A 16,968-nucleotide genomic window follows, 5' to 3' on the forward strand; every position below is an offset into this window, starting at 1 on the left:
TCACAATTGTCAGACTTAATTTGGCGAATTCGATCCTTGATTCGATTTCGTATATAGAATTTGTCACACATATTTTTTCAATAAACGTTGTCATAAGTGCGTTAAATTGTCTGCTCTGAACACTCAATACCCCTGTTTTGGAACATGGGAGATAGCTAACCATAAACCTTTATTTTTATACAAACCGACTTGACATAAATTTTAAACAAAATTGGTTTAACCATTAGCGATTTAGTTGACTACACTAGTTTAAAAAAAAAATAAAAAATTTTTGGACACCAAATGCCGTTATACTTTTCGTATAGATTTGAGCCCAGAAAACTCGAAAATCTTATTTAAAAAAATATTTATGGATATTTTTTCGAGATAAGATTTTTTAAAGTTTTTTTTTTGTTGTTTTTTTTTAAAGCTGAGTAAATAAGCAACAAACACTGGAACAACTTTTCTGGGTCACTCCAGATGTTTAAGTGCAATGTATTAAAACATTTTTAAAAAAATCGATTTTTAAAGGAAATTTTTGCAAAAAAAAACTTTATTACTGAAAGAAAAAATCAAAATCTTTCGAAGAAAAATGGTTCAAAAAGACCATACGAAATTTTTAAAGTCCATATTTTACCCAATTTTAGCCGTATTCGAATTTTGTCACCATTATGTTGAAAGATAAAGTATTTTCTTTTCTCCTTTACATGTTCAATATCAATAAATGCTCAAATGATAAAAACAGACCATTTAGTAAAAACATCAAAAATTTCGTTTTTTTTTTCTCTTTTTTTGAATAGTTTTTCCTAAGTTTTTACAATATTTCAATTTTTTTAAAAGGATACATAACGATAGGAAATTTAATTATCTAAAAAACATTAACTAATACAAAATTTTCAAATTCAGCTAGCTTTTCAAGTAATAGACGAAAACTCATAAAGTAACAGAAAAAGTCGAAAATATTTATCGTTACAAAAATGGTCATATCTTTTTAATTTATGCATAGATTTTGACGAAAATTATATTTTTATCTTTGCCAGAGTGAACTTTTTTTAATTCAAAATGGCGGCTCCAAATAGCGGCCAGAATAAGCCTTTAAATAGAATTTTCTTTTTCAAAATAGTTTATAAGCTAGAAACTTTGCTAAACTTATATGTCAAAAAGGTGTTGGATCTTAGATTTAGGATTTATATATTCATATATGTACAAGTACATATATCATATTCCATAAAAAAAATTAAAAATTTTGAAAACAAAGTCCAAAAATTGCCAAATTAGTAAAACACACTTTTAGACCTCTTATTACGCCATATCATGGATTTATTTTTTAATTTAGCAAAATATTTATGTTTCATAGGAAAATTGAATAATTCCAACTATGTTTTCAAGTAAATATGAAAAATTTCATTGTTCAATAAAACTGAGAATCAAGGGGCACGGTAGTGCCCAGCCAAGTTCTCTAGAAACTTTAGCACTACACCCTTATTTACAGGAAACAACTCAGGCCATTTTCGACCCCCCTCTAACTTCCACACCAAACATGCTAGAAATTTCAACTCGCTACATTTGTTGAGCTGGTCAAAACCAAACACCTCACAAAATTTCAGCCTCCTACGATGAGTAGTTTCTGAGATATAGGGCTTCAAAAATAGCAAAAACCGTAACTGACTCACTGATTCACTCACTCACTGACTCACTGACAGATCTTCAAAATTATGGAGAACTTCCCGATATCGTAGAAACTTGAAATTTTACATGGTGATAGGACTTGTGGTGTATACAAAGGAAAAAATTTGAGATTTTCAATTCAGGGGGCGTGGCATCCGCCCATTTCCGCTGAATTTTAATCAAATATTATAGAGCATTTCTGATTATCGTAGAATCTTGAAATTTGGTAGAATGGTAGAGATGGTAGTTTATACAAAGGAAAAAATTTAAAATTTGAGAATTTCAGCCAGGGGGCGTGGTAACCGCCCCCATTTTCACTGAATTTTCATCAAATATAGAGATTTTCAATTCTACAGCCATACCTTGCAAAAAGTAGTGAAATCACAACAAAAACATACTGTTAAAAAAAGAGCCAAGTTCTCCTATGTTGAAATCATGCTGGCACAAAAAGTACTGAGATGTAAAAGTGTACCAAGTTCTAAAGTTTGGGTTCAAATTCGTATCAATAAAATTTTGATTGTTTACTTGGCAATTTTTGAAATAACTTTAAAAATCGATAATTAAAAGAAAAATTGTCAAGAGAACAATCAAAATTTTATTGATACGAATTTGAACCCAAACTTTAGAACTTGGTACACTTTTAAATCTCAGTACCTACTTTTTGTGCCAGCATAATTTCAACATAGGAGAACTTTTTAACAGTATGTTTTTGTTGTGATTAATTTTTTCGGTAAACCAAAATATACTTTTCTAATAAATTTTAATATATTAAATTCAAATCCGAAGTCGAAAAAAGTCTATGACGTGACATTTCGTATAGATACAAATTCATTTTGAACTTCTTATATCTCAAAAACGTGACGCCACAGAAACCGTTATTTCACCGACCTTTAGAGTGATAGAAGTTTTTCAGCAGCTCTAGCTTATAAGTTGTTTGGATTGAGCGAGAAAATTGTTTGAGTAAACACCATTTTTGGTGTTTTGTTTTTGGGGATTCTGGGTTTTCGGGATTTTGGATTTTCGGTATTCGGGGTTTCAAAATATCACCATACGCATGTTCTTCACAATTTTTCAATAGTTATTAATTTTTTTCAACAAGTCCAAAACTTAATAGCTTTACCCTATATCCACATACCAATGACAATCTGAATGAATTCTAAAAAAAAAAAAGTAGTTATGAGTACAGAGGTCTTTCAAAATCGATCAGCTATAGCGTATAGTGCAAATATTTCTCTGCTCTATAACTATTACCAAACAAAAACAACAACAACAAACAGCATGTGGAAATCACAAAAGAGACATTTGCAATTCCAGTCAAGAATCACACAGCCTACCTATACTTCCTCAGCTCAGCCTTTTTACATTCTCGTATACCTACCTCTCAAACAATCCAAACAAAACGAAAACCTAAATTTAACTTGCAACAATCCGTGAATGAGTGCCACCAGAGAACCACAACACGTTATCTGGTCTAGAGTATCATTTAAATGGGTCTTGAAGTCTTGGGGGCCTTCTCTTTACATATATATTGTTTTTTTTTTTTTATTTAGTTGCATTCTATACTTTGTGTGACCAGAAGAGAAGTGATATTGTTGTTTGCAGTCGGCCAACAACTATAGCATACCGGTTACCGGTTATTATATTTTTTTTTTTTTAACAAGTGTGGATTGGATGTTACCCTCCAATAAAACAACTACAACAACAAAAATCGAAAAAAAAAATTATACCAAACGACAAAATTAATAAATAAATATAATCAAGGGAAAGCGTGTTTTGCATTTTTATGTATTTTATTCATGTTTTTCCTCTCTCGGCTTCGACTCGAACTCGCGGCGGCTCTTCGTCATCCAGACTTCAAAACACAGTATAGACTCTGACTGCATCTTCAAGGTGTGCTTCATCAATAGCAGCTAGCTTTTAAGTGAAGACCGTCGCTCTGTCGTCATCAAGAGTATCTAATATAGATTCACGTTGGGCGATATCAATACTGTGAGATACGAGCATATATTGATGTTTTATGATCCAACGATTTTTCAATATATCCAATTGACATCCACAGAAGAAGTAAAAAAAATGAAATGAAGAAAAAGAAGAAGTGAAAAATCAATGAGTAATAAGGTCAGCACGTATAGAGTGTGGCGCACAGTGTCGTAAATTGTCGTGATACCCTAAATGGTTTAAGGTTAAAAAAAAAAAAAAAAAATCAAACAAACAAATAAACATAAATAAATAAACACTTCAAAAGTCCGTAAAAAGTTCTGTTTATATTATTATTGAATCAAATTATACTGTAATCAAATAATGCATCTGATTTGTTACCAAATAAGGTGTCAATTGGTAACGCATATAAGGTTTTGACATAATTGAAAACAAGCGTAACGCAGTGGCATATTAATGTTGTCACTGACACTTTTTTTTGTATTTTTGGTCTTTGGTTGGTAAAATTGTTATCCTTCTTGGAGAAGCTAATTAACATAAACTAAAGAGGAAACTGACTTGAAATGGCGCCCAAGTCATTATTACATTTTATGAATGCGAGGAAATTACAATGTTCATTAGTAAAGTACGAAAGTTCTTGTACTTGACAAATTCTTTTTTTTTTAATAGTAGTAGTATTTGACTATAAAACATTCATACTGAACCATAAGAGTTGACTTAGTAAACCTAATCTATTGATAGAATTCGGTTTTCGACATGCAGCTTCAACTTTCGTCTTAACAGGTGACAAAGCTTTTGTTAACGATTATTAATTGAACAGTTATTGAATCTTATTTATGGCCGCTTTAGTACGTGTCTACACGGATAACTTTCCAAGTACCTTTTCTGTTAATCTTATAGGTTGACGGGGAATTCGAAGAGTCTGTGCAACAGTGCTTTTAACTACAATATACATTGATGAGGCGTAAGTGAGGATATCAACGAATTTAACTGGTATCGGTTGGTTTGGTGACTTCAAAATTTTACCAGACTAAATTAAACTCTGCTAATAAAACTTTAAGCCTAGTGCATACTTGGTGAAGTAAGTCGTGAAGTGAATCCATACATTTTTTTTTTTTGGTCACATGTGAACGTTCCTGTGAACTTTCGTGTTGATAAAAAAAAAAATTGGAGAGTTTTGCTTCACGGTGGGTCAAAGCTTCTAGAATCGAACAAAGATTTAATGCAACAAACGAAAATTGGCTCAATACCTCAATACCTCAATTGTTTTTAAAAAGGCAGAAGAATCTGCAAAGAAACGTGCTCGTCCAAAAAAATTGCAGTCTTATCCCCCAGAAGCACCTGCGCTATTGAAACCTCCAAGTTTTCCCGAAGCAAACATTTTTGTTGAAACTAACGTATCTGATGACGAAAATGATGAATAAACTTATTTTATAATTTTGTTTTAGTTTTTTTTTAATTAAATTTAAAAAAGTCGATGAAAATAAAAACTTAAAATTAAAAAAAAAAAGATTTTTTTTTTTTTAATCAGATTTTCTTTACAATAAGTTTAAAGTTGGATAAAAGCATGGATAAAAGTTATGTCAGATAAGAAATTAATGTATTATTAAGTATCTTGAGCCTTAAAATAAACGTTCAATCTGAAAAATACTAACATTTTTATTAGATCCCAAATAAGTGGGGGTTTTAGTGGGCGTGGCAATTATAGCATTAGATATGGCCTAGTAAGGGTCTCAGAAGCATATATACAAAATTTCAGGTTCCTAGCTCTTACGGTTGATTTAATACCACATTTTAAGGCATTCTGCCCCACTGTGCGACGTAAAGTAGTTCACATGCAAAATGTACGGGTATCTCTTTCACCCTATATATTTTTCGAAAAAAATTAATTTGAAAATTGAAAACAAAACAAAATTGTATGAATTCACTTCACGACTTGCTTCACAAGTATGTAATAGGCTTTAATCTGAAAAAGGGTGGCTTCAAAATAGGCAATAACAATCACAGTCATTTGAAAAAAAAAAAAATACAGAATACATAAAGTTAGAAACTTTTTTCCTGGCAATCTGTTTATTTATTTTTTGACGTGATAACGTCTTATAAATCGATGAACCATGGCAGCCACCACAAAAAAGTGACGCCATTTTCTCCCGTTCCACTCTCGCACTTTCGCAGTGCGGCAAAAATTTCAATTCAAAATTAAAAATAAACTATTAGAGATACAAAAATCTTCTATGAATTATTTGAAAGATAATAAACTAAAGCTTAATCCAAATAAAGGATTTTTCAAAATTCCGTCATTTAATAGGGTCAACAGGGGTAAAACGGAAAGATGAAGTTTGGGCTATAATCTAAACGCGAAATCGCAGTGAGTTGATTTTTTTTGCTATAGATAGATGAGACTAATTTAAGAATAACTGCATTTAAGAAAAAATTCTAAAAAATTTTTAAACTAAGCTATAACGTTTTGTTTGAACGTTGTACACGTGTTGGGGCTATGACAAAATGATGATTTTGGGTAGGGACATGTAGGTTTTTGCCTTATGTGCATACATGTGCAAAAAATTTGAATCGTTTAGTGAGTTTTGACTGAATAACGGTAGAAACAAGAGAGGTTGATCCGTCATATAAAAGGTGAAATAATAAGCTTTCACATTGTATACAATTTTGTATAGGTTGTCAAACTAAAAAATTGATTCCATAGCGTGAGAACATAAAAATAAATGTTTTTTTTTTTTTTGCTTTTTTTAATGATATTTGATCGAGTCAAAAAATTTTAGCCTTTTTTGTAGATGTCTCATAGACCTGATCGATATATATATGTATTTTGAGCTTAGACAATAAGCTTTCAGATGGTATAAAATTTTGTATAGGTTGTTAGGGAAAAAAATGGAGTTAATGACGTGAGAAGATAAAAATTCATGTTTTTTTTGCTTTTTTTGATGAAAATGATTGTTTTCAATAAGTTATTTTTATACTTTTTGCGCATTGCAAAAAATGTTTTTATTCTTAAGATGAAATACTTGGCTTTTAAATTGCATAATTTTTTTTGTAAGCTTTTAAAATAAAAATATTAATATAATGAGAAAATAAAATAGGTATTTTTTTTTAGCTTTTTCTTGTAAATTATGATTGTTTAAAATAAGTAAACGCTTCAATTGACTCATTTTAAACAAAAGCACACAACCTTTTTTCTGACGACGTTATCACGTAAAATCATCGTCCGTAAATCGGCCTTTTTTTATTTTCTTTTTTATCTTCTTATGTTTTTAGGTTATTTTCAAGGTAGTCAGGCCATCTTCATCCATTTTTAGCTGTAGGATTTCTTTTTGACTAAATAGATGCATCTTAAAAGCCAGACGAGAAGAGTCCCAAAAACTTAGGTATTTGGATGTCTTGGGCTGCTGATTATTCTTTTTTCTAGTGGATTTGGATGGTTTTCTATAGTATTCTCTAGACATCTTTTGAATTGGAAGAAATATTTGTCAATTGTAAAATTTTTACTTCGTTCTATAGCCTCTTGTTGCTAGGTCGTATTTTTCAAGATTTGCAAGATATTTTTGTCGATGACTACCAACTTTTGCGTGTGTATGTGCTCGAAGCCGTCAACCAAATTTTGAAGTGATGATGGGAGTTATAAGAGTCTTGTTAAGTTAGAGCTTAAGCCTCAAGCTGAGTTTCAAAAAAACTCAAAAACACCAAATTAAACTTTTTTTTGACACAAGAACCAACTAATACTTTTCTGCAGTTTTAAGGGTTCCTGGAACTTGAATCGAAAGCAAAAATTTGAAATATTACCATTTAAAAATGCAAAAAAAGGTTTTTTTATAACGGTAATATTTCAAAAACAGTGCCAGTCAATTTTTTTTACTTCGGATTCGATTCAACACTTAAAAAACCTCTCAAAAAGTTTATTTTCGTTCTTTTGGCAAAAAGAAATTTGGGTTTCAGAAAGACAATCAACCTTTTTAGACTTGAAAGGGAACAATCGATTTTCTAGTTTGACGTAATGAACCTGTATAGGAATTTTTTTTATATTTATCATTTTTATTTGCAATAGATGTTATTCATCTTTAATAGTTTCTAAGAAATAAAACCCCATAAATTTGTTATTAACATATATTTTTGTTTTGTAAATAATTTTATAATGCAAATTTATTCTTTTCCGAAAGAAAAAAAAAAAATCATTTTAATACAAAAATCAAATTAAAGGGCTTCTTTTGCTTTCATCAATTCACTCAACTTGTTTTTTTTTTACATTTTATTCATGTTAAAATGTATGACGTCAAAACAAATATATGCGTTAGAAAATTTGAAGGACAGATTTTGATTAAAAAAACTATAAAATCGATCTAGTAAATCTAACTGATTTGATTGGTAAAAAGTTTTGTCTTCACCAAATTAGAAATTTACTTAAAATTAAACCTTTTTTCTATTATTACAAAACAGAAAACTATAAATTAATTTTCTCTTTCTAAATTAATTTTTCTTTCATTATTTATATTTCCAGGGAATCTCCAATCGTGTTCCAACGAAGGCGAAGAAGTTCAAATTCAAGGAATACAAAATTCAAATTGCTTCAAATGTGCCTGCCAGGTGAGTTAAATTTTAATCAAATCAGTTTTACATCTAGTTTTATAGGCTTCCCTAAAGGAATAAAAAAACACAAATATAGTGAATTTTGAAAATTGTTTATGTTGTATTTGTTTTGTAACGTCATAGGCTTAAAGACCAAAATTTTTGGTCTGACCCTTGCAAATTCTAAGCTGTCATTTTTTTTAAATTATGATGTTTATTTTTTCATTGTCTCACTCACTGACCTTTGTTTTTAAGTTTAGAACTTTAGCTCTTTAAATATCACCTTCCTTCATTTTGTTTAACTTAAATTATGATTCAATTTGAAACTTAAAACAAAAAAAAAAAAAAAAACTAAAACAGTGGCAACCTTGCAGCCATCATATTAAAATATTTTAATTTTATTTTTTCATTTCGTGTCTCTCTTCTTTCCCGTCATTATAATCGTCATTAAAAATGAAATAGACAGCATTCCATTTGTTCGCACTGGCTACGATCTACGACTTACGCAAATAAATCTGACATATAAATAAAAAATAAAAAAAAAAAAAAATCTCTCTAACGCGTATCTAATAAAAATACGCATAGGATTAGATTTTTTTTTTTTTTATTTTTTTGTATTATAAAAATATAGGTTTATATGTGAGTGAATTTGTGTGTATATTTGTTATAGACATGTCGATAGACGTCAAGTTCAAGTTTATTGCAGATGTGGTGATGAATTTATAATTTTTTATATTTTATTATACATTTTTTTTTTATCCTATTTAGTCTTTTTAGTTTTATTTTGATCTTCTTCTTTGATTTTTTTTTTTTAATTTTGTGTTCATCACATTTCTGGGGAATACCAAAAGTTGTATAACTGGCTTTTAGCAGAACTTTCACGTCACTCATTTTTTGTTTATTTTGAATAAATTTTCTTTAAATATTTGTTAAAGCATCTATAAAAGGTATTTTTTTTTTTTTTGATGATTTGACATGAATTTTATTTTTATTTGTTACTATGCATTGAAATATTTTTTTTTTATTTACCATTTGAATGTATTGAAACCTCAAAATTTAAGAAAACAAATATTTTTAGTTATTTATCTTATTTAAATGGAATCAATTTGAATTAGATGGCGCCCAACGTGCAACTCTTTTGTTTTTTATTTTTCATTTTCAATGGTTTTTTTTATTATAGAAAATATCCATTAAGTTATGTAATCATATAGTTAAAATTTATAGAAATGGAGAATAAATACAAAAGAGTTTCACGTTGGGCGCCATTTAGTTTAAGTACCTACATGCACTTTTAAATTCTGTTTTCATGGTACAAATTGTTAGAACAATTGCTGCAAAATACAATCCTTAACCTATACGACCGCCTTCTATTTAATTTAAATTATATTTAACTGAAATGGCGCCCAACGTGAAACCTTCTTAAAAACGTTGTTTCCTTTGACAGTTTTAGTTCTTAGTACTAATTCATAACCTAATGACATTATGTTGTAAAGTTACTGACACTCATGACAGATCTTAACATAACAAGCAATATAAAATTAAAAAAAAAATTATAAGTGGCGCCCAACGTGGCGCTCTTATCAAAAACTTTAAATTATTATTATTATTATTTTTTTTTTTTTAATTTATGAATCTGAGCATTAATTTCAAAAAAAAAAATATTCAATCACACCTTAAAATTGTTTACAACATACATATATAGTAGACTTATGCAAGTGTATATTAGAAGTGCATAGACTTCCTATATTTTGCATTTCATTAATATTTTTCATAAATGAATCCTCATTAAGCTTATTAAGTACAAATTATTACTCGTACTTTTATTGATCGTTAAAAAAACGTGGCCCGATAAGACTGTATTTTATTGATTCGTCGTGCCTGTCATTCAAATCTATCGTCATCATATTATAGTCGTTGTTGTCGGTGTGTCGACGAAAATTGTGTTGCTCTCTGTTGCTGATTAGAAACAGTCAAGGTATCATTTTTTTTTTTTTGTTTCGTGTCGTACGTCACATTGTTGCATATTCTACAAATGACCTGACATAATTTCATTTGAAATAATAAAAAAAAAAAATTAAATATGTACAAAAAAAAGTAAGCTACACAAAAATTCCCTTTGTATTGATTTTTTTTTTTTATATAAATAAATAATTCAAACGATGCAACAATTTTAATTGCTTTCTTAAAATTCCGTTGCTATATACGAAAGTAGGTATATTATGAGAATGTAAAATAAAATGAGAGGGAAGCAACAAATAAACGTCACCATTTTTAATCGACAATTTATTATAGCATTTTTAATAAATAAATTAAATAATTAAATATAATTTGTTCAATTTTGTGCTAAATGATATTTTCTCGATAAATTCTTTTGTATGCACATAATTTTGTTAAGTCACTTGTTTATAGAAAAATTTATAGAAGCCAGTAGCTGAGTATGTGAAATATAGATAATATGATGACTGATTTTATAAGTAGGTAATGTGTGTGCCAGAATTGAAAATCGAATTTCAAGTGCGGAATTTATTGTCAATCACTTCACCCTCCAGTATTTAGTATTGTTGCCAATCAAATTTGATATCTTTCATTAAAAATTACACACAATTGCGGCTGGTTGAGAGACCGCACAGAAAAAAAAACAAAAACAAAGAAAACGTCACTCCTCTATCTAAATTGTTTTTTTGCAACTACGTATGCATGTGTCTACTATCTGTACCATGTGATTTGTATCTGAATGTCAATTCTGTGAGTCAGTTTTAATTTTTGAATTAGATTTCAGTTTACAGATAAGTATTAAGTTCCTTCTACACTAGCCAAAAAAGTATGCAAACTTTGAATATATTTTAAATTTAAACAAAATTTAGATAACCAGAAAGTCTTGTTGAAATAACAATTAATCTTGTAAATTTAAAAATCAATCTTGTAAATTTAACAAATAATCATGTAAATTTAACAAAGACAAAAAGACACTCTCTACAATTAAATGAGTCATTTATCTCAAGGACACCTATATATAAAACCCATCGTTATGATTTTGCCTTTAGTTACACTTTGTCTTAACTAACATCATGGCAACCCTATTAAGTGTTGAATTGTGTCAAGTTAGCTCTATGACAATGTTTATGGATTAACATTATCCTTTTGTTTGCCTATAATCTATTTTCAAACTCGATCGGATGAAAATTTAATTCTCAGCATATGGCAACCCTGACTCTTTAAAGCATTAATCCAATAGAGTTTTTTTTTCGGAAATATATTGGACAGTAAATTTGTTATTTGAATGAGAACCCTAAGGTATTTTCAGTTGTCATTCAGATGACATTTTTTTAAATTTTAAGACCCCTTGATCACTTGCGTTTTTTAAAGCTCGTTGATCCAGCAATCATATTACACATTTATCAATAAAAGATAAATTCTACACGAATTTTTTTTTTTATTTTTCAAAAGGTGTAACTATCTGTATACCTTGTGGCATACATCTAATAATGCAATAGGAAACCTTAACAATACTGCTACGTCAAGCGAAAAGGTCAGTTTAATTTCATAATTCCGAATATAAAAAAAAAAAATATAAAAATAAATAGCTAAAGCGAAAACAGAAAAAAATAAAAACCTATATCTATGGGAGAAGCCAAAGTCAAACTAAATTTGTTCAGATACACTGATACACATGTGTATTTAATTTTTTTTTTTTTTATTTTTTTTTTTTTGCATCGAGGGTCTACAATATTGATGGCAAGTGATATGCGGTAATTGCAATCGGTTGCATTGAATTAGAGAATCAGACTCAGATAGCTCAAATAGAGAGAGAAAGAGAGATAGAGAGAGAGATAGCGAACGAAAAAAACTGCAATGCTACGCTACGCTACGCTGCAGCTAAATGCAATGTGTGGAGCGGTAAGTGGCGCCAGGGCTTGTACATAGATTGGCGCCGCCAAGTTCTGTGTATACTAAGTATCTATCGGTTGTCTGAACCGCAAATGATTAGATTTTCTTAATTTTTTTTTTTTTTATTTTCAATATTATTTTTTTTTTTTATATTTTTTTTTTTTTAATTTGAAATGCCATAATGATGATTAAGGGGGAAATGTCAGCTTTGTGAGCGCATTTTAAGTGCGTGAAGTTAAAACAAACAATTTTTGCTGATATCTGACGCTAAGTTACAGACAGACGGACATTATTATTATTATTTCTGGTCTGTGAGTGATTGTTGTTTTATTTTTTTTTTTTTTTTTTATTTTATTTATTTGTTTGTTATTTTTTTTTTTTTTTTTGTTTTTTTTTTAATCATCAAGATTTTGCAAGAGAAACATAAATAAATGTATAGGTATTGTAATGGCGCCTTGTAATCGATTCGAATTAAGAAAAAGACATTGTTGCAAAAGAAAAATATAATGAAGGGATCAGTATGCAGTTGCATCATGCAACAAAAGAGATTGTAACTTAATTGTAATTTTATATGGTTTTTTTTTTTTTGCAAAATATTGTTAAGTTTTGTTAGATTTTATCTTATTTGTAGATGACTTGAGCCCATTGAAAATAACAATTTTTTATTTAATATTTTTTAGAGCATGATTTTAAAGTAAAAAAAATAGTTGTTGATAACTTTTTCCTCTAGAGGGCACCACATTTGTTTTTTATATGACATCACATAATCTATAACTAGCGCCTATGCAAGACGCTTTCAACGACACTTTTCTTGTCAAATTACGATTACTTGTCAGAAAGTTATAAAGGAACACATGAGCATGTTAACTAAACATACCGGTTAGCCACATAATCCTCCTTTTTGCTTTGCCGATGCCGTCGGGTAAGAAAATGGTTGCTGTTTGAATGTGCATTTTGCTTTCCAGCATAGGTTTTGCTCTTCAGATCCTCATAGTACCTACCGTACGTCAAGGCATTTCCTTTAAACTTTGTGAGACCTCTGGTTGCACTTCTGATCGACAGGTACTATTGAGACCCCCGGTGGCACTTTTGATCGACTGGTACTATTGAGACCCCGGTGGCACTTCTGATCGACAGGTACTATTGAGACCCCCGGTGGCACTTTTAATCGACAGGTACTATTGGACCCCCGTGGCACTTTTGATCGACAGGTACTATTGAGGCCCCTGGTGGCACTTTTGATCGACAGGTACTATTGAGACCCCTGGTGGCACTTCTGATCGACAGGTACTATTGAGACCCCCGGTGGTACTTTTGATCGACTGGTACTATTGAGACCCCTGGTGGCACTTCTGATCGACAGGTACTATTGAGACCCCTGGTGGTACTTTTGATCGACAGGTACTAGTGAGACCCCCGGTGGCACTTCTGATCGACAGGTACTATTGAGACCCCTGGTGGTACTTTTGATCGACTGGTACTATTGAGATCCCCGGTGGTACTTTTGATCGACAGGTACTAGTGAGACCCCCGGTGGCACTTTTGATCGACAGGTACTATTGAGACCCCTGGTGGTACTTTTGATCGACAGGTACTAGTGAGACCCCTGGGGAACTTTTGATCGACAGGTACTATTGAGACCCCCGGTGGCACTTCTGATCGACAGGTACTATTGAGACCCCTGGTGGTACTTTTGATCGACAGGTACTATTGAGACCCCCGGTGGCACTTTTGATCGACAGGTACTATTGAGACCCCCGGTGGCACTTCTGATCGACAGGTACTATTGAGACCCCCGCCGGTAGCACTTTTGATCGACAGGTACTATTGAGACCTCTGTTGGTACTTTTGATCGACAGGTACTATTGAGACCCCCGGTGGGACTTCTGATCTACAATTACTATTGAGACCCCCGGTGGCACTTTTGAACGACAGGTAAAAATAAAAAATGAAACAAACAATGGGTTGCAATTTTGTGAGCTAATAAAATTTCCATAAACTTTCTGACTAACCACAGTTTTTTTCGACAGACATAAGAGTTGAAATAAAACATTGCCATACAAAAAAAACTAAGAATTACGAATTTCCTTTGACCTGGAAATGTAATTACAAAACTAAAGCATAACTTTGGCTCTGTGTAAAAGTTTTAATATTACCTAAATCAAAGAATTATTTCGTTCCCTCATTAAAAAACTAATGCAGCAGAAATAAATTTGTCATCATGTCACAAGAAATATTAAACTTCAATTTAGTTAGTGTTTTAGTTTTTTTTTTTTTTTGACAACTTTCACAAATTTATTGTTTTCTTCTCAAAAAGACAAGCAAAACTTTTTAACAAAACCTTGACATTTGAATTATTTCTTTCTTTTGTAGAAAATTCAGTAAAAATTTTCCAAAAACTCTTCTGTATACTTGTCTCAGCAATCAAATTATGCAAATTTGAAAACAACTATACACATAACTGCAAAACACTGCAGAAAATAATCATCTTCCACTTCAAAGGACTCTCGTACTCTCCACTTCTCTATCTAAAGTTGAATGCCAAAACACACTTACCTACAAAAATTTTCTTCTTCTTTAACTTAAATATGTCCAATGCCGAGGACAACGACAAAAAATACACACACAAACTTACAAAAAAAAAAAAAAAACTTTTTATACACCTATCAAATAAGAATCATATCAAAAGGACACTATACCCAACCCATTTTTGTATCTATATATCGAAAGTGCATCCCCATATAACAGTTATTTTCTCGAAAAATATTTTTGTGCCAAAGTTTAAAAAAAAAATAATTCTTGCTAAATTTTGCAGTCGCATATTTTGATGCATGGCATAGTGCGCGAGAATATTCACAAAATACTATAAAAGTTTTGCCATAAGGACGACCTGGACTCCGGACAACGGCGACGAACCCACCAGAAGGACATCACAATGCAAGGCAAATCGAATTGAAAAATCAACTCACATTGGCATTGAGCCAGGTCAAATCCCCCTTTTTTTTTTGTATAGCTTTTACCCTTTGTGTGTTTAAACTTTTGCCAAATAGTCTTCTAGAGGGGATATATGGAGGGGTCTTAAAAGAAGGCGCGACGGGTTTTATAGCAAAATATCCTTTCAAGTGTTAGGATGTAACTGTTTTCTTATTGCTTGTGAACTACATACAATAGCACTTAACCTCAAAAACGAGAATTTTTAATGTCAGTCGCATTGATCCCCCCCCCCTCCGGCCGGCCTCGCCTATAGCACGGCCTTTCTTTTTGAATCAACCTTTAGCCAGAAATTGTATGGTTAAGGAACTTTTATGTCCAAAATAAACATTGAAATGGTTCCTTTAAGGATAAAACTGATAACGACGATGTCCTTCACCAACGTCGTCGGTCGAATCGTCCTTAAGTCAGTTAGTCTTCGCCATTTTTTTTTTTCCAACTCTACCTCCAAAAACCGGAAAGGACATGGCCCAGTGAGTATCAATACAAAGAAATTACAGTATCCTGCAGTCGTAAATCTTCGAGCAGGAGAACTCTTCTTCATCCTGTTTGGCTTTTAGTCGTGTTTCGTTATATTTTTCCTTTTGCCCAAAAGGAAAAGTTTTATTTCTCTATATCTTCGGCGGTGTGGGGGCAATTGGAATGGCGAAGCTGCAACGGAACTGGTGTTTGGGTAAGGGTTAGTTTTCAAATGCAGTATAGAATAGTTGGGAAATGCAACCTAGTTTCCTGTAACTATGCTAGCTGGCTGGATGATGGTGGTGTATTTTTGTATAGAGGAGTGTTATTCAGAGTAAAACTTTTTTATTGCGGCGATAGTGAAAAAGATATCCTTCATTGTGTCCTTATAGAAACAGCAGCAAAACTCCATTCCCCATATAAGAAGAAACGATGTCGAAAACGATGCGCATAAAGTTATTGACCATACCATAACGCTGGTTGTTTTTTGTTTGTGTGTGTTTTCTCTGGGAATCTAAAGGACATAAGAAAGATGAATTTATTTTATCAGGACCAACTAGCTAGCAAGAAAAATAGAAAAAAATATTCTCTTTCAACTCGATAAAGCAAAGCAAAAGTTTTTAACAAATTAATTTGTCTCTTATTATGCATTCAGCCAGGAACTGCGGTCTAACAAAGATTTATTGTTAAACGATAGAGCACGTTGTATATGCCAAAGTACCCGAGTGAATTTTTGTATCTTTAGGATTTCTAATTGTTGTTGTTTTTAATTTTCTTTTTTTTTTTTTGTTTTTTCTTGGCAGAAATATAAAATTTAACAAAGTGATTTACAATATATGGAAGATGAAGGAAAAGTTGACCAGTATTTTGTGTAGTTGAGTTAAGAACGTGCTTGCGCAGAATGATGACGTCTTTTTTTTTTTAGATAGATTGATGTTTGGCCCAGTTTTTGTATATATAGAAGTTTTCGACTTATGAAAGGAAGTAGTTGATTTTTGTTTTTAAAGAAAAAGTTCTCTTAAATGGAACAAATTTATTTTCATAGAAAAAAATAAGAAATAAGAAAGGGGGCGTTGATATGGGAGGGTTATACTATTTGGAATGGAAAAGACTATTGGACTGCCTACCAATTTAATGTTTACTTAGTTTTATTTTGATGGCACACATAACAAAAGATGTCTAAAATATTGAAAACAAAAAAATGTGAAACTATGCTGCCGATTTCAACTGATAGCTACAAACTTTGTTACATATAATAATAAACAACTTGCACTTGTCTTGCAATATCAATCATGCCTTGGTCCCTCTATAAAAAAAAGGAGACCGTTCATCAAATCCGGAATTGTTCCTTTTAGTAAAATTTTCTTAGGGCGAAATTCATGTTGAACTCATTTGGTCAAACGACAAAATTGTAAAAAAAAAAAAAATCAGTTTTCAGTTATTCTATCAGGAAGGGGCTTAGCAAAA

At 31.1% G+C, this 16,968-nt stretch overlaps 1 protein-coding gene across 2 annotated transcripts in view; it reads left to right on the top strand.

Moving 5' to 3' along the window:
* The window catches only part of LOC129907248 (BMP-binding endothelial regulator protein), a 163,305-nt gene that overhangs the window by 87,051 nt on the left and 59,286 nt on the right, over positions 1–16,968 (top strand). For both annotated transcript variants that reach the window (XM_055983362.1, XM_055983363.1), the window contains exon 3: positions 8,096–8,181. In XM_055983362.1, coding sequence (XP_055839337.1) covers positions 8,096–8,181 — 86 coding nt within the window. The remainder of the gene's footprint in view (positions 1–8,095; positions 8,182–16,968) is intronic.

Source organism: Episyrphus balteatus, chromosome 1 (genome assembly GCF_945859705.1).
Source record: "Episyrphus balteatus chromosome 1, idEpiBalt1.1, whole genome shotgun sequence".
Classification (NCBI taxonomy): domain Eukaryota; kingdom Metazoa; phylum Arthropoda; class Insecta; order Diptera; family Syrphidae; genus Episyrphus; species Episyrphus balteatus.